The sequence below is a fragment of the Lepus europaeus genome, chromosome 1, assembly GCF_033115175.1.
Source record: "Lepus europaeus isolate LE1 chromosome 1, mLepTim1.pri, whole genome shotgun sequence".
Taxonomy (NCBI): Eukaryota; Metazoa; Chordata; class Mammalia; order Lagomorpha; family Leporidae; genus Lepus; species Lepus europaeus.
The window spans coordinates 66,888,719-66,916,429 of NC_084827.1; the positions used below are offsets into that span (position 1 = coordinate 66,888,719).

A 27,711-nucleotide genomic window follows, 5' to 3' on the forward strand; every position below is an offset into this window, starting at 1 on the left:
TGCTCAGCCTACGGTTCGCTCCTGGGCTCGCCACGACCCCGACGCGTGCGGGCAGTGCTAGGCCGCGGCCCAGGGCTCCTTAGGGGGTGCGTACGGCAGTGCCAGGGAGGGGCGCAAATTCGGGAATTGCATGGCCTGGGCGGGGTGGTTGGAAAGTGTAGTGTCACAGCGGGGAGGGAGACCCTCCAACCCCCAGCCGACGGGTTTAGCGAGAGCCGACGCAGAATTCCCGAGAAGTACGGACGGCGCGGGCGCCAGGGCGAGGCTGGCCTTCAGGCGGCCGCAAAGGGAGACAAGTGATCCAACCCCCGGCCCTTCGATGTCTCATCTGTAAATAGAACCACTGCCCCTCACCCCCAGAATCCCTCGTGCGCGCGGTCCTCAAGGCGCTGAGACACCCGCCCCTGGGGAGCACTTGGCTCCAGAACGATTCCAAAGCCCTCAAAGGGAAGGCCAGAGACGCCCCTCCCATCCAGACAGCGAAGGGTCTCCGGCTCGACGCAGCAGCCGCTGTGAAGTTGGCCAGGGGAGCTGCGATTCCCAGGGGCCACGGGAGGGCGCGTATGGCCTGCGGAGGAGGCGGCGGAGGCCCGACCCGGGACTGAGAGGCTCCGGGCGGCCGCCTCCCGCACATTCGCCCCTTTCCGTGACTCCCCGAGGGCGTGCCCGCCGCGGACCGCAGACCCCGCGGCGCCTCGCGTGGGCGCCGGGGACCCCGAGCTCCCCGCGGACGTTGGCCTCCAAGTGAGCAGAACTCCAAATGGTGCGAAACGGTGCCGCTTGCTCCTGTACGCCCGAGCGCTCACGGAAAGGCGGGCTCCGCGCCTGCCTCTCGCGCAGTCTAGACGCCACGAGGACTCACGCCCGGCGAGTCCTCGGCCTCCAGCTCTCCTCTCGCCCCCTCCAGCCTCGGCCCTTTCAGCTAAGGCCCTCTCTCGGACTTGCCGCCCCGGGCCTGGGTCTTGCGATCTAAACTTGCCCCCTGTGAACCCATTGTGTCTTCACTGGTGTCCCCCAGCACTGTCCACACTGTACAGGGAACGAAGTGTTGTTTGATTTTTTTAAAAAATAAAAGAAAATGTGTTAATTAATGGGCACTTATAGGGTTGATTTGAGCCCAGAGCTAGCCCCCTCTCTCCAATGCAATTCCCAGACAATGGGAACTCAGTAGGATAGCTAAAGCGGACAGACATCTAACACGTGCCAGAGCCTAGGACAGAAATGGCTCATAAGGCTGCAGCATCTATGAAGGGCTAGGAGATCAGACACAGGTTTCTACATAGACTGCTCAGATTCGGTGTTGGGGTCCAGATGTGTGTGTATACATGTGTGTGGGGAGGTGCGTGCATCGAATCTAACTCCCTCTGTGTAGGAACAGAGAAACTGAGGCTCTGGTTGGGTCCCGCCCACAGCTACGCAGCACGCAGCGGGCGGAAGGGGCGAGGAGCCCAGCCCTGGGGTCCCACTGAGCACCCATCCCACTGAGGTCTCTTCTTTGGGGATGGCCCCAGGGACTTTTTAGCTTTGGGTCTCTGGAAGTGAGGGGACCCCAACCAGGATCTTCCTGGAATCCAGAAGCTAAGTCGGTCGGGAAGGAGGCCGGATGTCTCCCGGCGCCAGCGGCGGGGCTTGGAACACACACACACACAAGCTCACACACGCGCGCAGCCTCTGCTGCTCCTCGCGCCACAGGCGCAGTTCGTCGCTGCCGCCGACAGGTGGCGCTTGCCTCATGTGCAAGCCAGCAGGGAACGCGCCCGCCCAAGGCGACCTTGCTCCGAGAGGGACCCTGAAGCCCTGGGGTCCCTGCTCCCGAAATCGTGGGACGGACGCAGCTTCGGCGGGGCAGCTCGGGCACGGCACCGGACGCTTAGAGAAGAAGACCGCCAGAAGCCCAAGGCCTTAGCCCTTGGGTTTGGGGTCAGCTTGACGCACTGGCTTCCAAGGGGCGCACGGCAGACGCGGCTAGGAGCCCCCAGGGTCACCCCCAGGGGGCGCCATTCCCCGCCACCGGCCCCCAGCCCCTCAGTCCTTGTGCCTCCTTTTCTTCCTCCGCGTCCGGGGAGGGAGCGTGCGTGGCGTTGGGAAAGAGGGCTCCTTTTCAATGGCGGCGATTACCGTTGGCTGGTCATCTGCCGGTCCATGATTGACTTCTCGGCCAATATTTGGCTTTGCCGCTTTGATCACAGGCAGCGCGCCTCCTGGACTCCTTTGCATGACAATTTTGGGGCGGGAGCTGAGAGACGTGCCCGGAATGACTCTGGAGCGGGTCTCCCAACATCACCCCCCACCTCCGCGGGCAGAGTAGCCAGCCTGCCCCCTTTGCTACCCCAGAGGCAACGTGCACACCCGCGAAGTGGCAGCTGGGGGCGGAAAGGCCGCTGCTAGTGCCCTGGTGTGTGTGGAGAGGAGAGAACCGTCGGAGTCCTGGGTGGGAGGCTGTGTCACCCCCCACCCGACCCCTCTGCATTCCCAGCCCCGAGGAGTCGCCTAGGCTGCCAACCACGTCCCCAACAGGAGGGTGCGCCTGCCTCAGTCTCACGCTCCCCACGCCGTCAGCTGGGACGCAGGCCGCAGGAAGAGACTGGCACGCCCGCGGCCCCGGCTTGCTAGGAGCCCCAGGACCAGAGCTGCCTGTGGGACCCCTGACCTCGCCCCTTCCCCTTTCCGAGACTCAGTTGCCTCTTCGGCTCTCAGTCTGTGCGCTCTCCGAGGTCCCTTTGATCTTGACCTTGGCACGAGTCGCCTATTCTCCCCTCCATCAGGGCTCAAGGGTTGAGGTGGGTCTTGGTGGTAAACAAACCAACAAACAAAAAAAAGCGGTGTTTGTTTTAATCTGGGTTTGAATGACCGATTCCTCTGCAGGTGCACCGTTCAGAGACAAGGCTGCGGGCGCGAGGGAGGGATGGGGGTGCAAGGAGAACGGCTGGTTCGAGAACCCAAGCCTGGGGGCCCTTGCAACTTCACACCCGTCACTCATCAGTGCTTGGTCAGAGCAAGCTGCTCTCCTTCGCCCACTGGCACGAGAGTGCACACACGGAGACGCGACAGCTGGGCACGCTCAGGCGCACACACACTTCCACGCGGCCACAGCGCGGCCACGCGAGCGCCAGAGACAAACATCCCGCACGATTCTTCCGTGCAACCCGGAGCACACGCTTCTCACGCGCGCGCTCGCCCGTGTCTCGCACGCAGGGTCGCGCACGGACACGCAAGCGCGGGCCGCACCTTCGACCCCCCACCCGCTGCTCTCTGCGGGGCCACGAGGACACGGAAGCGGCAGTGACCCCCTCCTCCTGTCCGAGCCGGTCTGAGGAAGGCAGGCGCGAGAGAGGCAAGGGTTTTCGCCCCGCCGGCCTCCGACCCTCCCGGGCTCCTGGGGCTTATCCGTCCCCTCCCGCCACACCTTCGAGACTAAACTTTTTCCTGCTCCTCCTCCGGGCCAGCATCCCCTGCAGCGCCGACCTTGGCTGGAACTGGGAGCTTTTCATGAACTCTCCCCCGGAAGCGAGTCCCAAGAATGCAGCCCCCAAGGGCGAAAGGGAGGCGCGGCCTGAATCGTGCGCTGGGGCCGGCGGAGACGGAGGCGGGAAGGCGCGGGCTTCGAGCCGGGGGCGCTGAGAGCTGGGTGTGCAGAACTGTGTCCCCTTTTCCCGGGGCTATGGAAGAAGCGCCCTGGGACAGTCTCCACCCCCACAGGGAAGTCAAGGGAAGGAGAAAAAGGACGGTTAATTCTGGGGCAAGGAAAAAGTACACTATTTTGGAGCTGCGGGAGCCTTTTTGTGCATGGGACTTGGATGCTGTTTTAGTTCTTTGCTCCAGTTAGATTTTTTGGTCCCTCATTCCGGAGTGGGGTCCGGACTTCTCAAGGAGCTGGACCGAAGCGGGAAGGGGGCAGCAGACTCCGGAAGCCGCATTGGCCCCTCCTCACTCGTTCCACACTCGCACCCACGGGCGCGCACACACCCGAAATCAGTCGGTGTGGACCCCGGACCGCGCTGAGCCGGATCCAGGCAGGAGCTGCCTCTCGGACAGGTGGGGACTGGGGTGGGCGAGGGGCCTTCTCAGCCTGAGGGCGCCAGCCTCGGGTAACCTTTGGAGGAAGGGAGGGACGAGAGAGGGAGAAAGAGCAAAATAAAGAAGAGAAAAAAACAATTTGAGCTTAGACGCTGAATCAACTCTGGATTTATTTTATATTTTTTCTTTTCTTTTCTGGGGAGAGAGAAAGGAGTTGAACCCAATTAGGGTTTGGGCTCTGGGTTTGGGTGGGAGTTAGCGTGAAGAGGAAAACGGGAAGACGGGTTCAAACGAGGAAAAATACACGGGGCAGGGTGTGTAGCTTTCGCGAGCCGCCAGCTCTAAAAATACACAGGTCCGGGACCCTGGGTGTCTGTGTGGTTCAGCCCCAAGGCGGTTTGGGGTTACAGAGGGGCTACGCTTTGGGACTAGAGCTCGCCTTCCGGTAACCGAGCGGAGGGGCCCAGCGCCTCGCCGCCTCAGGTCCCCGCACAGCCGGAACGCCCGCAAGTAAACCCGCAAGCTGCGACGGGTCCACAGCGGGCGCCCTAGCGTGCTCAGCGCGCCGCGTAGGCTGTCCGCGGACGCAGTCTGGAGGCCAGGGGCCCAGGGGGCCTCCTTGGAAGTTGGCCCACTGACAGCGACTTATGGAAACCATCGAAATCCTTTCCCCCATTTCCCGCAGTTAGGGGAAGAGAGGTCTCGGTGTGTGCCAGCTTGAGCCAGAGAGAGAAACTGTTTCTCGGAACGAAAAGGTCTGTGCCACGAGCCGCTCACGAGAAGTGAGGGCGAAAACCCAGGGAGGAGGCGGGTAAGGTGGGGGCGTAACTCCGAATATCGGAATCCCCAAAGGTGCTGGTTTCCAACAGCTGACTCTTCCTCTGGCTTTCTAGGAAACTGGGACATTTATCTACACCGGGAAAAACAAAAAATCCTTTCGGATCACACGCCTCCCCCTCACCCCCCAGCCTGCCGGGCCATCTACTCACAAAGCTGCAGACCCGATTCGGGGGTCACCAGAGCATTTTATTTTCCATGGTTTGTTTCCCACGCACCCCCGCCTGCAGCCCCACTCTGAGCGCTGAGCAGACCTGAGAAGGATCTCGCCAATACCCAGGGAATCCCCCGAACACGCACCCACCCATCCACCCACCCCCCGCTATATTGCCGCCTCCCAGTGAAGACCGAAACCACGAGCGCTAATTGAATGAGTCTATTGAGAAGACTGTCAGGTACAATGACGTGGCTCGAGGCTTTGGGGACCTGCGATGTATAGTCTGACCTTCCGGCTCCTAATAATACCGCGGCACTTGTAGCAGAAATCTCCTCGCATTCACTCCCAACAAAACCGCTGGTCACCCAGTCCCCGTAGGAAGGCTGCGCGCTATTGTGTGGCGACAACTCATTCATGTCCCGCACCGCGAGGCCCCACCGCCATCTGATCTACACTGGAAATGCGATTACCACCGTGTGCAGGCAACACGCTCCTGCAGCCTCGCCTGCCCGCCAGGTTTCCCTCTCTCTTCGCTCTCATCAGGAGAGAGAAGAGGGAGAGGAAGCACTTGGGACCCCCAGCGTTTGTTCCAGCTCAGAGGAAACCCAAAGTTGTGCAGAAACAGGCGCTGGTGCGGAATGCTCTTTCCTGACCTGCAGACACCCAAACTCCTGGCCATCACTTTTCTGCCTGCCAGCCGGGTGGGGTGGGGGGCGCCCCCCCGGGGGGGGGGCCTTCCTGCCACGCACACAGACGCACACAAGCAAGGCTTTGATAAACCTGTTTTCTCTCTGCCTGACTCTCCCAAACACAGACACAAGCAGAAGCCCTGGCCCTCACAGCCGCTGGGCGCCACTCTCTAACATCCCAGAGATGGAGAAGGGGTAGAAACAAAGATGCTGATCTCAACCTTCATCGTCCCCCCTGGGGGGCCCGCCACTCCTCCGCCTTCATGGTACTTGGTCCCCAAAGTTTTGTAGCAGCCGCTCCCTCAATTCCTCCTCTGGCCAGGTGCCTTTTGATCAATGAAAACCTCCCAATTAACCTCCAAGAACGGAGGTAGGCTGCAGGGTAGGGGGAGAGGGGCAGGAGGATGGGGTCTCTTTTTGCCTGGGGTGGACCCTACTTCCCACCCCTAAAGGCCTCTTTGCACCCCCTTCTTGCTTCAAGCCAGAAGAGAAACGGTAGTCTTCCTCCTCCCATCCCCCTTCTTCCACATTTAAAACAAAACAAAATCTTTTTCTTCCATGTCATTTTCCATTTTTATCTGGCCTAGGAATGGAAAGGGAATTTGGGGACAGTGAACTTATGGCAGAGACATGGCCCAGTCCACCCGTGCAGCCTTCGGCCGGGGCTCTTATCCCAGACGTGCAAGGCACCAGGAGATGTGACACTGGGTAACCCTAGTATCTTTGGCCCAGAGGCAGATGGGGGTTGGATAAGGGGGCTCGGTTCTGTCTGGGGCAGACACCCTTCTCCCCTTCCTGCTTGCCCACCTCCCTATCATCCTGGCCTGGGCATCTCGCAGGGTGGAAGAAATGCCTCAAATACCCAGGGCAGAGAGCAGTACTCAGGAAGAAAGGGCAGTAGCAATGGACCCACAAGTGCGTGGAGGACGGACCCCGCTCAGGCACCCAGCCCCTTTCCGCACACACGGCTGCCCGCGACTCACCCAGCCCGCCGTGCAGCACCCACAAGCCCAGCCTTGGGCTCACGCAGAGTCCTCTGGACTCCCCACACATCCATCTCGGCCAACATGTGCGTGCCCAGTCCTACACCTTCCTCGCAGACTCGCCAAGCCGCCGACTAGCTCACACAGAATTCCCAGTCGCATGTTAGTTTCCAGGCCTGAGACGAGGCCGTAGGGCCTGGGGTGGGGGTCGTGGAGTGCGGGGCGGCGCGGGGGGCACAGAGCGTCCAGCCCAGGCCAGGCCTGAGAGGAGGTGGGGGTGCGGGGGTGGGGAGGGGGCCGAGGCAGCGCGCGCAGAGCACCGCCTAATCCAGCCCCGCTCGTGGGCCGCGGGTGCATTTATCATCCCATTACTGTAACAAATCCGGGCTCCACTACATGAAAGGTAAAATGAATTACCGACGTTAAGCCGTCAATAAAGTCATTTCTGTAAATGGTGTCTCCAAAGGGCCGCCGCATTATTCAGCTGGCTTTATCAGCTGGCTGGAAATTACGTGGAGGAGCCGGGCCGCGCGGCGCGCGGGGCCGCTCACTTTGATTAAGCGTCTTGCCAGCGCGATGTGACAGAGCTTTTGACCAGGGTTTTATTCACAGGCCTGTGATGAACGCCAAGCTGATCAGGCGGAATGAAGAGTAATTAAAACCTATAAATTATCTTCCGCAGCCCTTCTCGAAGGCGTCTCCTGCAGGCGAGATAAGGCGTCGAGACCCTATTTACGGCGCTGAAAGGGACCTCCGCGCACAAAAGCTACGCGGCTAAATAGGATATTGATAGTGTCCTAATTAGAATTTAATTAAGTACCCACGCTCGCTTGCGGGATAAAGATTTCAATTTTGCGAACTTAAATATAAATAAAATCCCACCCACCCCCATTTCGGGGAGAAAGAGTGGGGACACCTGGAGATTTGGGGGACCCCTTGAGCGTGAGACTAAAGAGGATCTAGGGGACTCCAAAGTAGGGTTTGGGGGCGGCGGGACTGCCCAGCACGGGGCTCAGGACTAAGGTTCTGTGTCGCAGGCCCCCGCGCGCGCGACCAGCCTCGGGCCAGGACCTCGAGGGGGGTCCTTGGCCGACCCAAGGTGCAGCCGCCAGCCCCCTGGAGAAACTTCAGCTGTTGTGATTCGGCGTGCGTTTCTCCTCGCCTAACGCCTCGAGACTTTTCTGGACAACTGGGCATAGGGAGACAGTTATCTCCAAAGAAAGCCTTTCTCCGACAAGTCGGGTCACTCAGGATAGTGGTCTTGGCGCGCCTGTTTGCCAGAGCTCCCAAAGACATCGCGGAGAGGTCTCCTTGGCCAGCGCCTCCCCCCCCCCCCCCCAAGCTTCGGCAGGCAGTAGGACCCAGGCCTTCCAAAACAATTCTGCAGACTAGCCCCACTGGCGCCTAGCCCTTGCTCCCTCAGAATCCCTGGTTGTGAGAAAACTTTGGGGGTGTCTTTCCTCCACCAGAAAAGGGCAAAAATGAGTTCCACGAACGCGAGCCTGGGAGCGGCTGGAGGCGCCATAGACAGACACCCCCCCCCCCCCAAGCTGGTGGAGAACACGCAGGGCTCAAACTGGAAGTGCCCAGGGTGTCAGGTCCCATCCCTGGTCCTCACCATCTGCTGGCCAGGGCGAACACTTGGGGTGCAGAGTTTTTATTTGTTTGATTTCATATGGCAGGAAAATTTAACACGGAGGTTGCCCGAAACCCAGGTTTGCGCTCATCAGTGTTCTGACGCGCCCGGCTTGGGGGGAGAGGGAGGTGTGCCCTCTAGGGGTCAACTCAGCCCGGAAGGCACAGGCGGCCAACGCTGGGACTCCTCTGCGCGCTCTGGGCCTGGCTCCAAGGTGCCAGAAGGTCGAAGGTCCGAACCAGGCAGGCCCTGGGTGAGACTCGCCCAGAGAGGACGTGCAGTGTAGACAGCCGCGTGAGACTTACTAGCGGGCAGTGCCAGGGGGACTCACAGCAGGCCTCCTGGGTTTGCTCTTACAGAAAAATAGACTGCGCTTCTGAGAGTAATCAACTCTACGTCCATCTCACACCACTAACCTACCCGCCGTTCTTCCCTCTCCAGCGAACGCACGCGCGCGCGCACACACACACACACACACGGACAGTGACAACAGTCTCTCACCCTTCATAACAGCAATAACGAGAGAGAGAGAGAGAGAGAGAATTTTCTATGCACAGAGGTACATTAGAACCCAGGCCCCTGCTTCCTGACCCTGCGACCAGCGCGCACGCACCCACAATCCTGCATTTCGCCAACAAGTTGCTTATGGAGTTGCTTCTCTATTTGCCTACACCCCGTAATCCACCCCTCGGAGGACTCTTCTGTCCCCTACTTCGTCCCCAGCTGAAGGAGGGGGAGGGGCGCGAGTGGGGGAGGGCGGGCGGGACGCACCGGGCCCGCGCTGCGCGCCCCCTCTCCGCCCGCGGCCGCCGCCCCCGGATTATTTATCCGCAAAGTCCCGCGCGCGCCCATTGGGCCGAGGCCCGAGTGTCAGCGCGAGTCCCGGCTCGCCATTGGCCCCGCACACGTGCGGCCCTGACTCACGTGCTTCCGGTTTGAAGGCAAAAAGTGTGCCTGGGTGAATTTTTTTTTAAGCAAGAGAGTTTGTGCAAAGATCCGAGCTGTCAGAGATTTGAAAAAAAAAAAAAAAAAAAAAAAAAAAAAAAGCAGCCCGGCGCTGGCGAAGACGCGCTCTCCCTGCCTGCAAAAAAAGCAAAGGCGATTAAAGGCGCTGCCAGCCTCGCGCTCTGGGCACAGCTGAGCGTGACACTCGGGGACGCCAGACCCTCACCAACGCCTGGGAAGATGGCTAGACTTTAAAGACTATTTTTTCCCTTCGAGAAAAAAAAAATCCTTGAAGCTTTTTTCCTTTTTCTTGCCTTCGTTTTTCTTTCCTATTTTTTTCTTTTTGGCTTTTTTTTTTTTTTTTTTTTGGCCGTGGCTTACTCCCCATTTAAAACACACCATTGAATCTGATTGCAGAAAGAAAGGAAAAAAAAAAAAAAAGAAAGAAAGAAATAGCCAAGTATCTCCATATCTGGATGTCTACAAATTAGAGAAAGGGAGAGACAGCGAGATTTTTCTGCTCGATAAGAACTAGCGATCCAGGCCAGACGCCTGGGCTGTTTTGTTGTTTTTTTTCCTCCAGCACCCGCCCCGTGCCTTCGCTGGGGCTTCGCCTGCCTCCTTCCTCCGCGCACCCCCACGGGCCGCTGGCAAAGTGGGGTGGGGAGCGAGGCGCGGGGGGCGGGGGCCGGCGCGGCGGCCGGGGCGGCGGGGCGGCCGAGCATGGAAGAGCAGCAGCCGGAACCTAAAAGTCAGCGCGACTCGGGCCTCGGCGCGGCGGCGGCGGCGGCGGCGGCCCCGGGCGGCCTCGGCCTGAGCCTCAGCCCCGGCGCCAGCGGCAGCAGCGGCAGCGATGGAGACAGCGTGCCGGTGTCCCCGCAGCCCGCGCCGCCCTCGCCGCCCGCGGCGCCCTGCCTGCCGCCCCTGGCCCACCACCCGCACCTCCCCCCGCACCCCCCGCCGCCGCCGCCGCCGCCGCCGCCGCCGCAGCAGCAGCAGCAGCAGCAGCAGCATCTCGCGGCGCCTGCTCACCAGCCGCAGCCCGCGGCCCAGCTGCACCGTACCACCAACTTTTTCATCGACAACATCCTAAGGCCGGATTTCGGCTGCAAAAAGGAGCCGCCGCCACCGCAGCTCCTGGTGGCGGCGGCGGCCGGAGGAGGCGCAGGAGGAGGAGGTGGAGGAGGAGGAGGCCGGGTGGAGCGTGACCGAGGCCAAACTGCCGCAGGTAGAGACCCTGTTCACCCGTTGGGCACGCGGGCGCCGGGCGCCGCCTCGCTCCTGTGCGCCCCGGACGGGAACTGTGGCCCACCCGACGGCTCCCAACCCGCGGCGGGCGCGGGCGCGGGCGCGTCCAAGGCTGGGAACCCGGCTGCAGCGGCGGCGGCGGCGGCGGCAGCGGCGGCGGCGGCGGTGGCGGCGGCGGCGGCAGCAGCGGCAGCAAAGCCCTCGGACAGCGGCGGAGGCAGTGGAGGCGGCGCGGGGAGCCCCGGCGCGCAGGGAGCCAAGTACCCGGAGCACGGCAACCCCGCCATCCTACTGATGGGCTCAGCCAACGGCGGGCCCGTAGTCAAAACTGACTCGCAGCAGCCCCTGGTCTGGCCCGCATGGGTCTACTGCACGCGCTACTCGGATCGCCCGTCCTCTGGTGAGTACCGAGCCCCTGGCCGCGACACGCTTTCAGGCCGCCGCGCCAACAGCAAAGCCGACCTCAGGCGCTCTCAGCATTCCTGCCTGCTTCCTTGTCCTGTGCCCCCGGCTCCAGTTCTGCAGCCTTGTCACCACCGGGGAGGTTACAGCTCCGTGACCAGGGAGGCTTGAGCCTCGGTCCTTCGCCTGGCGCCTTCTTTGTGTTTTACCTTGACGAGCCTTTGCAAAGATCATTGATTTTTCTTCGGGGGAAAGGGAGTATTTAGGGCTGGCGGGAAGGTGGGCCTAGCGATCCGGGTGTCAAACCCCAGCAGCCAGGTCCTGCTGTCAGCAGCGCTGTCAGACTCGATCCCTGGGCGTTTTCTACACACTGTCCGTTTGCACACAGAGAGATACATAGGGGGACACCTTTGGGAGGAGAGCGGGAAAGGCTAGGGATGGCTTCTGCTCCCCGAGGCGGGTAGCGAACGGAGTGCGACCCGGGTGGGTAGAAACTTGGGCAAGGCAGCGATCAGAAGCGTGAGTGTCTGGGACGCTGGTTTTCTGGAACTGAGGGACAGTGGGAGAGGAGAGAAAAGAGGTCAGGCTAAGGCCCCAAAGCCAGGCAGAAGGAAAGGGAGACAGTAGCCTCCGTAGCTGCTCCATGGAGCGGCTCTCACATCTCCCGGGCCCTGCGCTTTTGTGGTTTTCTTTTCACTACTTCCTCTCCAGCAACCGTCACTTGGCGAAGGCTTTTTTTTTTTTTTTTTTCCTCATCTTTTCTGGCACCTTTCTTCCGTGTGTCCCCAGTGCTTGACGAACCTGAGGCCGAGAGCTACCCCGGGACAACCGCTGGGCCCCGCGAGAGGAGCCGAGGCCTGCCCGATGCCCTGGGTCAGCGGCGCCAGGGAGGCCAGTGCGGCCGCTAGGAGGGAGGCAGGAGGCTTGATCCAGGGTCGGGACTCTGGGCGTCCGGGTCCGACAGGGGGCCGAGCGCAGCGCAGCCACGCACCGCTCTCTGGCTGGCCTCTCGTAGCCCTAGTGCTGCCGGCCGGGCGCGGATCGATGCGCGCTATCAGCCCCCGCCATCTCGAGCCCCGTTATTGACACGTCGGGCTCCCTGAACCTCCGAAAAGCTGCTTTGATTGACTCGTCTGATGGATAGAGTGATTGAGCTGTCAGGCTGCACGGCTCGGGCTGGCCGGGAGTCTACGATTTTATTACAAGTGTCGGTGCCTACATATACGCGCGCGCGCGCGCACACACACACACACACACTGCAACAAGTCCCAGAAGCACGCCGCTGCAGTGGGGGCCTTTCTGTAGGTGTGCAGATTCCCTGCGCATCTCTGTCTGCTCAGCTAATGACTAATCTGCAACCCAGGGCTGCTCCGGAGTGGGCCTGCTCTTTGTTCTTGGCTGCTTTCCTTTTTATGAGTCTGGAGGAGCAGAAACCAGCTCTTTTTCGTGTATAGACAGTTCAAGGAGTATGAGCCTTTACCCAGAGCTGAGTCGCTTTAGTCTGCTGTGCTTTTTGTCACAGGACAGCTGGTGACTCCAGGCCCTGGCCTGTCCCTGGAGCCAGCTGCCTGTCCTGCCTGTCTGTTGCTAGGTTTGGAGATGCCAGCAATCACTATTGGCTCCATAAGCTCCTATAACCAAGACTGGGCAGAGTAAGCAAAGGCCCGTAGACTTGGGTGCAGAAGCTGATGGACAGAACTGCAGGCACCGACTGGCGGGGGCACCCTCTCTTGGTTCACCCTCTGTCTCTGTTTTTTTCTCTGGACTGAGCCCTACACCACTTCTCCTCCCAGACTAGTCCTCAGGGGGAGATGTCTCCACCTTCCCCCCCAGAGGGTTCCCCACAGCCTCTTACTTTGCCCATCTTTGAGTCCAAGCATAGATTTCTGTAGTGATCTTCCCTCTGCCCGTCTTGGACTCATGGGTGAGGGAGGGGTGTAGTCTGTGCAAATGCCATCTACGGGCAGAGAGAGCCAAGGCTCCTTTCTGCTATGCAGGAGTTTTCAGTCCTGAAATCGCAGCATGCATGTTTCAAGGAGAGATAAGAGAGACCCTGCTTGGGCAGCTGGTGGACGAGTGACAAGGGCCTTCTCTTTCTCACTGGCACCATCCAAGGGGCAAAGCATCCCAGGCGTCAGGGTCATAGGGCGAGGCCTTTTCTTTCCCTTTGGAGTGGGGGTAGGCAGTGTGTCCCTGGGACTCTACAAGGTGCATGCTTTCGGCAAAAGAGAAAGAAGAGGGGGCAGAGAGAGAGAGCAGGCACCAAATACGTTGGAGCTGGGCAACCTTCTTCCTGCCTCCTCCTTACCAACCCTGCTTCTCTGGGATCAGTAGCCACAGCAGATGGGGGCTTACTGCAGGTGCAGGGGTGTAGGTAGTGTTTTGAAGAAGAGAGGGTCTCTGCCCTCACTGCCTCGGTCCTTCCTATTCCAGGGCTGCAGGACAGCAGGTCTCTGACCCTCAGCTCTGGGCTGGGCGGATGGGGCTCCAAAATAACTCCCCATCTTGGACTCCCGCCTTCTTGGCCCAGAGGTGTTGTGATCTAAGTCCTTCTTCCTCGGCTCCCAAGTTCGGAATTGGGGTGAGAGGTGCACCTCTAACCGCGGCCAGTTTTTTCCTCCGCGGCTCCTTCGCGTCCCAGGAGGGAAGCTTGCCAACAGCCCGGGGTTAGGGAGGGATCCGGGGGCCCTGGAAGCGCAGGGAGCGGTCCTCGGATCGGCTCTGCCATTCTCACGGCTTTCTCTGCCCTCTCTCCCCCTCCCGCCCCCCACCCCCACTCTCGCCCTCCGTCCCCACCCCCACTCGGCCCTGTCCGCCGCCGCAGGTCCGCGCACCAGGAAGCTGAAGAAGAAAAAGAACGAGAAGGAGGACAAGCGGCCGCGGACGGCGTTCACGGCCGAGCAGCTGCAGAGACTCAAGGCGGAGTTCCAGGCGAACCGCTACATCACGGAGCAGCGGCGGCAGACGCTGGCCCAGGAGCTCAGCCTCAACGAGTCCCAGATCAAGATCTGGTTCCAGAACAAGCGCGCCAAGATCAAGAAAGCCACCGGCATCAAGAACGGCCTGGCGCTGCACCTCATGGCCCAGGGACTATACAACCACTCCACCACCACGGTCCAGGACAAAGACGAGAGCGAGTAGCCGCCGGCGGCTGGCGGCCGGCGGCCGGCGGCCCGGGCCTCGCGGGCCGCCCACCGCCCCGCGTCACCTCCCGGCCCTGCGCCTGGGGAGAGCCGGTCGGCGCGCAAGAGGGAGGGAGCGGCAGGGACACGAGAGACCGACGGAGAAAGACCCTCTGCGTGGGCAGCCACGTCGGAACGACGTGCTGTTGACAAAAGGGAGAAAGACTCGGACAGGTGCTATGGAAATCAGATCTATTCTCTATTCACAGTCTAAGGGACGAAACTGCGAATTCTTTAAAGCTCTATCTAGCCAAACCGCTTACGACCTTGTATATATTTAATTTCAGGTAAGGAAAACAGATATGTGTAGCGATCTCTATTTGCTGGACATTTTTATTAATCTCTTTTATTATTATTGTTATAATTATTATAATTATTATAATTATTTTATCCCTTTCTCCGCCTCGCTGCCCCCGGCCCAGTTTCGTTTTCGTTGCCTTTTTCTTTCGAGAGTGACTGCTTCCCCCGTGCCTCCCGCCCCGCCTTGCTGGCCCTCGTTTCTCTGGGACTCTCCTTTGTGTGCGTGAGAGTGCGTTTCCCTCGCGTGTCTGCCCCTTCGCCTCTCCTCCTCCTCCTTCTCCTCCTCCTTTTCCTTCTCCTCCTCCTCTCCCCCCTTCTTCTCCTCCTCCTCCTCTTCCTCCCAGGACCTCCATGTCTGTCTGTCTGTCTGTCCCGCTCCCCTTTCGTTTCCCGGAGACTCGTTGAGAAATACGACCCCCACAGACTGCGAGACTGAACCGCCGCTACAAGCCAAAGATTTTATTATGTTCAGAAACCTGTAGTCTGAAATAAAGTGTACACTGTGCTCAGCAGCCGCGCCGGCCCTGCCTCTCTGCGCACCCGGGTAACACCGCGGCCGTGGAGCCCCATGCGCCCGGAGCCGGGCCTCGGGACTGCAGCGCAACGAATGCGGGGGGGGGGGGGCACGCTGGCTCTGACGTCCCCGGCTCGGATCTGGAGGGTCTAGCGGGACACACCTGGTCTCCGATCGCGTTCAAAGGCACCCGAAGGCCCGAAACCCTCGTGCTGGTTTTGGAAACGTTGCGCGGGCTGACGGGCAAGTCCCCGTGCCCGGCCAGGCCCAGCCCGTCTGCGGCCTCCTGCGCTACAACCTGCTCCTCGGTCCAGCTTATCGCTGTTCTTTCTTCCTCACTCCGCCCCGTCCCACCGCTCATTCTCAGCCTCCCGGGAGGGTTTTGCCAGCGGCTTTTCCCCCTGCAGAGACACAAGGCCTTCCTAGGGCAGGCTCAGAGGTGGGAGTCTGCCTCCCGCCCTAAACGCAGCGGAGGGCCGGGCGAGGGGCGCCCCGGCCGGCCGAGCCTTTGCGCCACCGGGGCGTCACTGCGCTAGGTTTGGGGAGTGATGCGGTGGGAGATTTTCGGTCAGGAGGCGACACACAGAGCCTCGCCAGGGTTGGCTTCCATGGGCCTGCAAACCTGGGGCAGAGGCCTGGATGCTAAGAAAGCTGAGTTGAGCAACGGGTCTCCCTGTCCCCTCCGTTGCTGGGATCGCTCTAGGCCCTGATGGATGCGGGCTTGCCGCCTCCTCCAGCTCCTAAATCTAAGCGAGATCCTCCCCTGCCACCCCGGGAAGCCTGGCTTGTTTTCTCACCGAGCGGGGCGCACTCACAACCCCCAAGCCGCCGCAGAACACCCAGACTTCCCAGAGGGCAATGAGGTGTAGTCTCTATCGAGAACCCCTGGCGGGCAGTCGTTCCAGCGGGGACCCTGAACCTCAGGCATTTAGGGCCTGGGAGAGAGTTATCACCACCCCTTTGTTCAGGGTTTTAAAAAAATCCTAAATTCTGCCCCCTCTACTCTCCTGCAGTAACTATACATGCACCTTTATGTGTGTAGCTAATGCAGCTAGCTAGCCAGGTATCCACCTGTACATTTGTGCATAAATGATAACACACAGATTGGGATGTACCTAAGTTTCTGCCAGGTGTGTGTGTGTGTGTGTTAGGCATTCACTTCTGTCACTAGATGCACACTTGGATGTTTGTGAGCTCATGGTGTGTGTAGGTGTGCTCATGTGTGTTTGTACATGGGAATGTTTGCAGCGCAAGTGTCAGTTCTCATATTCACAGGGACTCTATTCTCTTTGCTCTTCCCTTTCTCCCTGTTGTTTTCGCAGGATTGCTTTTGTGAGAAATCAGAGTGGTCAATCATTGCCTTTATTTCTTGAAATTTCCCCCCCTGATTTTGGTGTGATGGCCTATTCTCTGGCCAGGGAAGCAACAGTTTCAGGCCCCAAGCCTAGGAACCCAGGGGTCCGTTCCAGAGTTTGGGAGTTTAGGGTTCAGAGGGCTGGAGTGGAGTTGGAAGGTGCATTTGGCATAACCATATGTCCCCCACTTTATGGCAGTCTCTTCCTTCTACTCCCCTTTCTTTTCTTGGGGTGCAAGGAGACGTTTCAGCACACAATAGGTGCTCAACCAACCCTTGCATTTACAGCTGGAGGCAGTGAGATGAGCGTGTCCCTAGGGTTACCCAGGTGAATTGTTTTCCTTGTGCCTTAGAAATACATTCATTGCTTCCTATGGTAAGTGGAGCTTGGAACCTTCAAGCCCTGCCAGGTTAGAGAGGCTGAGGCCTGATGCTCCAGGAGGCCCTCCCTTAATTCTTGGAGCTCAGAACTTTGGGAAAGATCCTGGCTCTCACTTTCTCTCTCTCTCTCTCTCTCTGCACATCTGGATGTGATGCTGGGGGTGCTCAGTTCTTACAGACAACCCTACTGTGTTGAGTGCCTGGGAAATGAGCCACCCTCCCTTCCCCCTTACCCAGGGGGCCCCTTGGGATACCTAAGCTCTCTGCAACCACCAGGTCCAGAGGCTGGACTGAGCAGCAACTCCAGGAAGATGCCCAATTCTTTCAGCTGTCCACCCCTTCTGTGCGATCAAAGCCCAGCGCTCTTGCTCTTGCAGCTGGGGGGGGGGGGAGGGCGTGGTCACCCCTTCCTGCGACTGTATTAATAAAGTCTATGGAAGTGAGTGTCATTATTATGTAATTTGATTCCTTGCCCATTATCTCCTCTTCTCTTCCAATCACTGTGGGCAAATAGAATTTTCTTCACTGTTCGGTGGGAGACGCCGAAGCTCTGAGAACGTAAACATTCTGTCCGTGCCTCCTTTGTGGCTCTGTGTCTTCATGTCCCATCTCCCCAAGGCCCGGGAGTCATCATGCAGAATGACTTTGCCATCTTCTCTCCCTCCTCCTCGCCCATTTCCCTTCTTTCTGACTGGGGCAACCGGAGAGGGAAGAAGGACTCCAGTCAGATATTTTCCTTACACCCCTTCTGAAAAAAAAAATCAAAAAAGGAAAATAATAATGACCATAAACGGGCATTGATTTCTCTGATTTATGGGGCTGGCGGAGTGAGCCGCCTGTGTATGAAAGTCTGGGGCTGCATAGGAATAAATACTTGAGCACACCATCCCAGCGCCCGCATTTTCTGCCTTTCCTCCTCCTTCTTTTTTTTTTTTTTTTAAAGACTCGATTGAATCATACACTTAAATCTTCCTCAGCCTAGGAGGAAATGCATGCTGGCCGAGTCTAAACAGTATTGATCCCTGGCTCCTTCTGAGGGCAGAGGTCTCTGCTTTCTAGATGGAAAGTCCCTTTGCTTGAGCAGGGTGGGGAGAGGGCTTGTGGAGGGGGTGCAGGGAGGAGGGAGAACAGCGGAAGGAGCGAGGCTGTTTTGTGCGTGTCTGTGTGTTAGTGTGTTCGTGGTGCAGCACGGGTGCCTTTGCACAGGGGTGATGCTGAGTTCTGCTGATTGAAGCTAGGCAGGTGGGAAAGGGGATACTTTGGTCATATGGGCCTCAGCAGTGATTGCTTTGTGGGTTGTGTGCGTGTGTGTGCATGTGCACATGCAGTACTTGTGTCCAGTTCACAGTCCCCCCACAGCAGGGCTGCCCAGGACTCAGAGGAAGAGGGTCCCACTAGCTTGCCCCGCTTCTGCTGGCCCCTGCCTGGTACCTGTGGCAGGGCTTCCAGAGATGACACCACCAGGGAGGCCCCTGGGGCCCGGTACTTGCCCTACCACCACTGTCTTCTGTGCAAAAGGCCAGCTGGGCCACACTGAAGGAGCTTTGGCCTACACAGGAGCCAAGGGGACCTGGCCTGACTCTGCCCTGCTGCTGCTTCTCTAGGGTGCTCCTCAGTTCGTCCTGTGGTCACCTAGCTTTCTCTGTGTGTATTTGAGAACCCTTTCACCTGGCAGAAATTCTCAACTAAAAAGATTTTATTTCACAGGCAGGGAAAATAAAAATCCTGAGAGGGGCAGTGCCTGCCTCAAAACCACACAGCAAATGAGAGGCGTGGTACTCAGATCCCCCACCAGTCCAGGGCTCCTCTCCAGGGGCCACCTTGTGGGTATTGTCAATGCACATGCAGGTGCAACACACATGCAGGCACATGCTTCCACAAATACACAGCCGTGAGCCAGCACATACCATGCGTATTCGTTCGCACACCCACAAAGCATGTGCACGTATAAAAATGCAAACGGACTGAAGCACAGAGGTGTGTTTACAGCAAGCACGTGCGCATGGCCTGTGGAGAGGCTGGTGCACGTGCATACATGAAAATACCCACCCTGGCGCTCCATATACCCCTGTGGACTGCGTTAGCTGGAGCCTGGGACACACCTGTCTGCTCCTCCTTTCCATGGAGATCGCCGGAGAAAACTGGGGCTGAGGTGGTGGCTGGGTGGGTTTTATGAGGGCTGAGAAGACGAGTTAGGGCATTCAAGGGAGGAGGAAAGGCAGCCCTATCTCACTCCCACCAGGGGCCACTGGGTCTGGGGGACTGGGCGCAGACACAGAAATGCAGCTGCCCCCCTATGCCTGCAGCAGAAGGTGCACTCTGTGCCTTCCCAGCTGTACCTCCTGGGGTGGGGGTGGGGAGGGGAGCAGGCCCAGGACCAGAGCAGCAAAGTTCCTAAACGGATTTCTGGGGGAGTTTGGGAAGTCACTTCGTGGGCCATTGTAATCTGCTCCTGGCTACCAGCAGCCCTGGAGGTGGAGTGGGCCCCTGCACTCTGGAATTCTCCCTGCAGATATGGGGGGTGGGTTGCTTGGAGGACTTCTGGGGAGAAAGTGTAGTCATGGAAGACGGTGTACGGGGCAGTCTGTAGGAAAGCGCTGAGCTTCTGATGCCAGTGACTGGGCGGCGGAGACACATTGCAGCCCATCCTCAACTCTGCCGACTGGGGTATACACAGGCTAACCGTCTTCCTTTCCTGGCATCCCCAAGCACCCAGGATGGGAAGCTCCGTCAAGGGTGAGTGGGGGGGGGGGAGGGCTTCCTCATTCTCGGACTTCGGGCCCCCAAGGGAGGGAGTCTCTGTAGGCGAATGGGAGTCCAAGGACCGGAGGGACGCCGGAGGGTTGCAGAAGCGGCTAGGGCTACTGCCAAGAGCTGGCCTGGGTCCCGGGGGAAGTGCACCCGACTGCTGCAGGAAGACACACGGTCGGTACTCAGAAAGCGGGGCACAGTAGTGGAAACCTGGCTGGTGAGGTCCCCCCTGGCTGGGGAAAAGCCTCCAACTTCTGGAAGCTGAAGACAAAGTGGCTGCCCAAGAAAACAAAAGCGAGTTCCGTAACCGCCCCGGAGCTCTCTCCTTGTCCCTCTCCCGGCCCTTCGCCGCTAGGTACAGGGCTTGTCTCCGGGGCAGAGTGTGCGGGCACCTCGGAAGAGGACACCTCCATACAGTTAAGATAAATCATCATGTAATCACCGCTACCGGAGCCGCGCTCACGGCTAAGCCATCCGACATAGTTTATTTCACACACTCGCCCACACACATTGCTTAGACTTGGACATCTGCACTCCCATTTCACAGATAGGAAAAAATGAGGTCCAGGGACATTCCTGCCAAGGTCACACCGAACCACGTTCGGTTTGCACCATCATTCGGTGAGCATTCACACGGCGCGGTATCGCTTCTCGGACGCCGCCGTGCGTTCTAGATTTTGGCCCAGGCTGGGGAGGCCGGGCCCAGAGTCGCGCCGCTTAGTCTGTTCCCTGCGTAGGCAGGCGCAATCCTCGGTGCCTCCCTAGCCGGTGGCTCAGGTCCCCGCTCCCCCTCCATACCCCTACGCGGGTCTCCGAGTGCGTTCCCGGGAGATTCCCACCTCTTCCCGGATTAAGATGACCCCTGCTCCACCGCCCGCAGTTTCCGCCCTAACACCTTCCTCTCGCACCTGAGCCCAAGCTGGGCCTGCGGAAGCAGCCGCCCCATCCGGGCATCTTTGCTCTGGCCCGGCTCCATCACGGCGGGAGCCGCCTGCGCCCGGCGCGGTGTGCGGCGGGCGCTGTGCACATGTACTTCCGGTCAGTGCAGCCCGAGCCGCGGGGCAGCCCTGGGTCCCCGTCTCCCCTGCGGGGAACTGGAGCTGGGAGCGCTGTGGCGCTCGGCCGAGGCTTCCGAGCGCAACTTGCTGTCCCGCGGGCACCGTGAAACCCCATGTCTGCTCGCCCAGCGCTGGCCGCGGGCCCTGCCCATCGGCTTGCGGCAGAGACGCGCGGGGCCAGGCCGGCCCACCGTCCCGTGTGTCAGGCTCGGGCTGCAGGCTGCAGCTCTCCGGCCCCACCTGGTGCTCCCGGGTGACCGCGCTTTGCACAGTTTCGGTTTGTGTCTAGGCCGGGGTCGCTCTCCTCCGCGTCCTGGTTCCGTGAGCTCCCGGGCTTCGGTGTTTCTTCCCGTCCTCAGCTCCTAGGTTTCCGTTTTCGCTCCGGAGGCCGCCCTCCTGTGGCCAAGCCTCCTCCGGCCGCTGGGGGCCCGGCCTCCGCTGCGGGGGTGTGCCCGGCCGTCCCCTCCCGTCGCCCAGCCCGGTTCCTAAGTTTGCTGCCCTGACTGTCCCGCGGGAGGTCGGGACGCTGGGACCGTCCGTCTCCTTCCCCCTCCCCACCGCCCCACTCCACACCAGGGGAGCAGCGCTGACCTTGGTGCAACCGCGCTGTCCCCCAAGATCTCCGGTCACCCCCCCCCCCCGCCCTCGCCTGCTCTCGGCTTCCCAGGGGAGGGGGGCGCCTGGGGCGCGCGCCCTTCCCTTGGAGACGAAAGTCGCCTGGCAAACTTGGCCGTACCAACGGGGGCCTCGGAGCAGGCGGGCTTGGGGTCCACCCAGGAAGGGGGGAGGGGTGAGCCTCAGGGCTGTGGAGACCCGACTTTGTTCGCGTTGCTTCGACTTGTTCTGAATCGTTACTCGAGGCGCGCGCTCTCACCACTGGCAGCCCCGAACCCTCGCTGGCGGCGCGCCCTGCTCGGCCTTGGTCGGCCCAGAGCTCCCAGTACTAGAGGACCCGTGAGCCAGCTAGCCCCGGGTGCCCGGCTGGGGAGGACGAGGCCCGCCAAGGGCTGTCAGCTGAGCTTTCTCGGACTAGGTGAGCGCGCTTCCAAACCCTGGCTGCGGGATCCTGTTTTGGGCGAGCGAATTTGGCAGAGCGGCCCTGCCCCTGCCGCCTCTTTGCGCAATAAAGCGACCACTTTTAGGGTGCAGGGATTTGCCTATCCGTTCCTCCCGTCTTTCCTGGAGATTCTTGGCCAATTCACACAGCTGAGGTTTCCTGCTCTGGTTCACTGTTGACTTAGAATTTCTTGAAAACCAGCGGTGCCAACTGCCCTCGCCCTGAGCCTTCCCTGAGCGGCGCCCATCTAGGCTGGGCAGAGCTGTCCCTGGCCGGCTCCCGGGAGGCCTCTGCCTGGCTAGGAAGCGTCTTTGCTTCCTTCCCTGAATTTCCCGCGCCCGCTTCCCAGCGCAGATGGAGCTGCGGCCTCCTGACTTCGGGGCGTCCTAGTGCCTTCTCAGCGGGCTGAAGCCAAGAGCCCGGGCTGGGAATAGGGAAGCGGATACCGCGGGGAGGCGGCTGAGCCGGGGCTCCACGCGCGTCGGGCCTCGATTCCTCGTCTGTCCCCCCGTCCTCACAGGGCTGATCACACTGGTGGTGCAAGGTGACCAGTTGAGCGCTCGTTGGCTTGGGGACTGGCAGGGAATGGAGGGGCCCTGGGCCTCTGGGGGTGTTGGCGAAGGTCAGCCAAAAGTCAGCAACGTCCCATTCTGGGGCTCTGTTCTGATGGTCAGGGGTTTGGGGTGGGGAAGGAAGGCGCTGGGTCCTCTGTACCCACTGGTGTGCAAACTTTGAGACCTGCAGGAGAGCCTGCTGCCAGTGGAAGGTAACCAGAAATGAGCCAGGGCCGAGGAGGAGCCGCAGGGGCTGACATTACTGCCTGTCCCAGGGGGAAGCTGACACTGGCCCCCAGTCGTGGCCTTGGGGAGGCCTGGGGAGATGGCTCACGCTCACACTCTGGGGCCTCGCATCTCCTCATTTCTCCCTCGGAGAGTTATTCACTCGGATACCCTCTACCTGCGTTTGGATTTGGCCCCCAGTCCTAGCTGATCAAGACCCTTGCTGCCAGGTGCAGCTGCCTTCCCGCCAGCTTCCTGGGACCGGCTAGGGACCCCTCTCTCCTAGAGACCCTGGAGCGCCAGAGTGTTGATCATTACTTTAAATTAAAAGTCCCCCTTTCCTTCCGTCTAAGCCTCAACTTAGTTTCAGAGAATGAAGCGTGAAAGCTCTTTTATGGAGATTACCGATGCTTCATTTATTCCCGCAAATGGCAAACACGGCCCGGGAAACACCGAGCGAGCGAGCTCCTTGTCTCGGATCCCCAGCCGTCGCCGTGTTCACAAGCTCGCTTGGCTATGAGACACCCATCGGGGGAAAGCCCCAACAGTGGGCTTCCCTGGGGGGAGGGGGAATCACGCACTCACTGGGGCTGCCTCAGCCCGTAGCTGTGGGTGGAACAGCCGTGGAGCCAAAGGCCCGCTGCTGGACAGCTGAGGGGTGTGTGGGAGTAGGGGAGCGGCACAAGGCAGGGCTGTGTGTTGGCCCAGCAGAGCCTTGAGGTGCTGGATTTATGTACATGCCACGATCTTAGTTATTTTCACTTCCAAGTGCATGAGAGGGCCAGGACACTCATGTACCACCTCCTAACCCTCCACCAACCCCTGTCACTTTCTCCATGCTGGGCCAAAGAGGCTGTGTCCCTGTAGTGAAGACTTTGGTGTGACTGTTTTGGCTTTGCCTGTCTCTCCAAAATAAAGCTCAGGTACACACACACACACACACAGCCTCTGAGGGCTATGAGCTGCGTCTGGAAAGGGTGAGTCACTTGGAAATGGGTGTGGAGACTTTGAACCTCACCTTGTGACCTGATGGTTGTTTCCTCCATGGGCTGCTTGCCCTGACCATTTCACAGTTGGAAGGAAGTGATCTGGCCCTCAAGAGAAACAAGACAAAACAAAACAGGGTTTTTGTTTTTTGAGACAGAACAGAGAAGTTTGGAGAAGGCAAAATACAAGCTCCTATAGGAGAATAGCCGGAGTTCAGGCTTGAATTCCTTTGTGACACTGTGTTATTAACTCTAGCTCCGATGCAGTGGCATCTTCCACATTCCAGCCATCCCACTCTGGGAGCCTCTGTAACCAAGAAAAGGTGTGGTTGGGGGTGTGTGTATAGTATGGCCAGAAGGGGCCACCAGCTCTCCTTCTTCCTACCTTCCTGGCTCCCAGGCTGCAAGGAACGTGGAAGTGCTGCTTTCTGTTTAGAGGGACTAGCTTTTCCAAAGGAGACAGTGACTAAGTGAGGGAGGTATGCTGGGGTGTCAGCATGGACATTGTAAAATGCTGCAGCCTTGCTTATTGCATAGCTGCCGATGCGCCCATAGCTGGCACGGACGATGACAGGTTCACCACAGTGGCCCTCCGAGGCCGAGAGGGACAATCTCAATGATTGGTTCAGAGAGAGGTGGCCACACAGAGCCTGGGGGACGCCCCGCTGGTGCCCTTAGGGAAGGACCATGCTTGTGCAGTGAAGGGTGCCACACGAGGTATGTGTGGGCACACAGCACTAAGTTGGGAAAGCAGGAAAGCGGGCTTGCTGCTGGCCTGAACAGTTGCCAATTTTCATTAATTACTCAGTCATTTTAATGTGAAAGCAAATACCAAAATGCTCTTGTGCCCATTCTGGATTAATGGGCTGCAAAATTAAATGAGGAGTGGGCCAGAGAGAGAGAGAGAAGGAGGAAAAGAGAGAGAGAGAGAGAGAGAGAGGAAGAGAGAGAGAGGAAGAGAGAGAGAGAATGCTGAGGTGTTTGGGAGTATTCAACCCTCCTTTCAAACCTACAAGTGGCCCCTGCCTCCCACCCCAATGCTGGAGGCCATGGTCAGGGGGTTGAAAATGTAAAAATGACATTGACTTCTCAGTGAGTAGAGGTTGGATTCTGACAATGACACAAACATCAGAAGGAAAACCTTGCTTGTGACCCCACCAGTTATAGAGTCACCGAACGTGCAACAGAACCCAGCGCTTGTAGTGCTCCTGGTACCGGGGCGGGCCCCAGGAGAGTGGACACCTGGCATTCCAGGTGTCTGTGCTGATGTGGCATGGCCCAAAGATGCACAGGAACCCCACCAATTCCTGAATGCTATGCCTAGGTGCTTGGAATATTGAAATTATAGAGCCTATCTCTTGAGTTCTGTTGCTTGGGACATGGGGCTGCAAGAAGCTGTCCCAGATAGCTCTCAGAAGTGTGGCATTGGATTTGGAAATGACCTGTTAGAGATAGGATACAGAGTGACTCACTCCACTTTGCGTGTGGCATGAGAGATCTTCCATAACTTCACGGAAAATGTGCATTATGGAAAAAAAAAGCATGGATGTTAGAAGTTTTCAAACCAAATTTAACTTTTTAATTCTAGTTTTCCATGAACTTTTTGAAGTGCCCTTGTATAAAATGGACGAACCTAGAGGGAACCTACTGAAATGACTCCCAAGTCTATTTTTGGGTCGTGTTCTTTGGAGTTATTGTTAAGGAAAATCCCTTCCTGGTCCTAGGCATCACGTTTCTGAATTGCCAAAACGTGGCAGAAATTGGGAATATCCTACTGGGGCCATATTATGGGTTGTTGCTCGTGGTAGGTGTGCCATTGCAGACCAGGTGTTTCAAGTTCACATTCTTGGAATTCTAGCAGTCCTTCCAGGCACAGTCTATACATGTAGACTGGTGGCAGGGAGAATGACACAGTGACATAGGAATTGGTTCAAGGCAGACGGATAGCACAGTGGTTGCGTAAGGTGCTTCCCTTCGCCTCTCCGAGACCAGACTGGGCCCCTAGCCTCCCTAGAGTTTGATGGAGTGTTGTCAAGAGACAGACCGCAGGGCTGACACCAGCATGTGATGAGTTTACCTGCTAATGAACACCTTTCACAAAACCTGAGGATACGGACTTCCTGGGGAGGGGAAGGGAATTCGTCGTGAAAATGCCTCTTTTCTTGGCAGTGTTCAGGTTAGGAAATCAAACCCTAGGCACTTGATAAATAGGAGTGTGCCTCCTTCAAGAGGTTATGGTGCCGACGCGGAAGGGGTCCTTGAGCTGCCTCCACCCGGATTAAGCTCCTTTTTGTTTTGCTAGTATTTCCTACAATTTAGGACCTTCTGAAAGAGATGGCTCCTTATTCTTTTCCTTGGGGACCCTAGACGGTGAACTGGCAGCCTCTCTGTGGGGCCGAGGATTGAAAATGCACAGAGGTGGGGAAGCAGCAATCAACAGAGCGGGTCCCAGAGAGGATCAAGACAAAAAAAAAAAAAAAGAAAAAAAAAGAAAAAAAAAAAAAAAGAAAAAAACCTCTCTTGGATTATCGGACTCAATATCCTTGGCACCAGGACAAACAGGAGTCACCCTAATCCCTCACAGTCTCCTAAACTCATCTAGAACGTCTTGAAAATAGAAGTTTATGCCACCGTTGGCAAGAACACCTAGGCTGTTCTGCATTAATTTTCCTCCGTGGGAAGAGTGGAGGGAGGTGAGAGGAGAGAATTTCTGGGACTCTTTATGGGCAGACGAAAGGCTGATCTTGCTTTACGACTGGAGTTTGCTATTTAATAAATAAAGCTCCACATGTCAATCTGAGAAATGCGACGTTGATGTGAGTGGATAAAAGATTCATGAAGAGTTGTGTCTGGGGAGGAGTTGGGTGCAGCTTCGCTCCGATTCCAGATACGCATTTGGACGGCAGTAGGCCTCTGCCTTCAAGTGCCACAGGGTTCAAGCTCACCAGGCCTCAGCCCTTAGAGGGGTCCATGAGCAGGAGACAGGGTCCCAGCTCCCAGGCTGGGGGCTGTTGTTTTGCTGGTCTTCTAAGCGCCTTTCCATCCTCCTAGGTGGAGGTGGTTGGGCATGGACAAAAACGACTTTCTGGGGAAGAGAGTGGAGAGGAGCCTGTGGGGTTTTGGTGCTCAGTTTAGACTGTTTTCATTGCATCACCTCGTGTGTCTGAATTTTGGGGACTTTGTATCTGGGAGAGAATGACTTCTGTGCACAATTGTCCATCCTGCCAGGAAGTTAGGGCTGCCCTCGAAAAGAAGGCTGCCTGTGTCCCTTTGTCCTAGGTTGGGAAGGCCTCCTGGTCAATAAATACATATTAATCATGTAAAAGGATTGACATGCAAATGAAGGGCACCACTGACAAGCCCTGGATGGCAGAGGGCAGCCCTGCTGCAGCTGGGGTCCTGTTAGGGGAGCCAGGGCTGTACCACACTCTTTGCTGGGTGTTTTCTAGTGGGCTACCACCCTTTGCCAATATACACATGCAGGAGCTAAAGGGACAGGAGGTGGCTTTAGGATCTTTAGCTCTGCCAAGTCTCTAGACTTTTGTTTTCTGTTTCTGCTTTTGTTTTTAATTTAAGTCTGATGGTAGGCAGGCCACCCTTTGGATCACCATGTGTCTCGGCCCAACTGGATATCTCCAAAGGTACTTTGTTCTTACAATCAAAGAAAAATTGAAAAAGACCAGAGAAATGGTTAAAAGCATAGGTTAATTTTTGGAGGGATGCTTAGTCTTTCGTTATGAACTGCTGCTTATAAGATAGCATGTTGTCTATTGTGGCTTTCTTTGTAGAGCAAAGACACTACAAAATAATCTTGGTCTAGGCCGGACTAAACATTCATTCAGATTTTTCTATATGCACAACACCTGTGGTATGTATATTTTACAACCGTGATTTTTAGGATGCATAAAACCACTAAATGTATGATTTTGGTGTGAGGATATGTCCAAAAAGTCTTTTGCTTAAAGACAAAACAAAATGCATTATTATTCTATGTGCCTAGAAAAAAAATCTTTGGGGTGCATATATTTGCTTTATCCATAATGAATCATTAGAACATAAAGGGAAGATTTTAACTCTGCCGATAGTTAGCTTGTGTGCGTGCCGAAGGTGAGTATTTGAGTCAGTGGCTGTTTGGCTTGGACCTTTCTTCAGGGACGCGGGACGGCCAAGAGGTGGACAACCAGAATTTCCATGATTTAGGTTCAGAGCCATGTCTGTGGGCACTGCCAGCCAGGGAGCTTGCGTTTGGCAGCTTTAGAACTGGAGCATAGAGCAACTAGTTTCGGTGACATGCCTGTTGAGGTCGTAGGTGTCAAAATGGTAAAGACCACGGATGTGTAGGGGTCCTGACCGGCCAGGCCTTGGGACGGGTCACTGGGGAAGTATGAGCATGGGGCTTGTGGCCGTCTTTTGTTTTGTGGTCTGTACGTAATGT

At 57.9% G+C, this 27,711-nt stretch overlaps 1 protein-coding gene across 1 annotated transcript; it reads left to right on the plus strand.

Moving 5' to 3' along the window:
• Positions 1-9,987: 9,987 nt before the first annotated feature.
• Positions 9,988-14,056, plus strand: EN1 (engrailed homeobox 1). The gene is made up of 2 exons (XM_062199208.1): positions 9,988-10,912; positions 13,739-14,056. The coding sequence occupies exons 1-2, from the start codon at positions 9,988-9,990 to the stop codon at positions 14,053-14,055; spliced, it is 1,242 nt and encodes a 413-aa protein (XP_062055192.1). The 3' UTR covers position 14,056.
• The last annotated feature ends 13,655 nt before the right edge of the window (positions 14,057-27,711 follow it).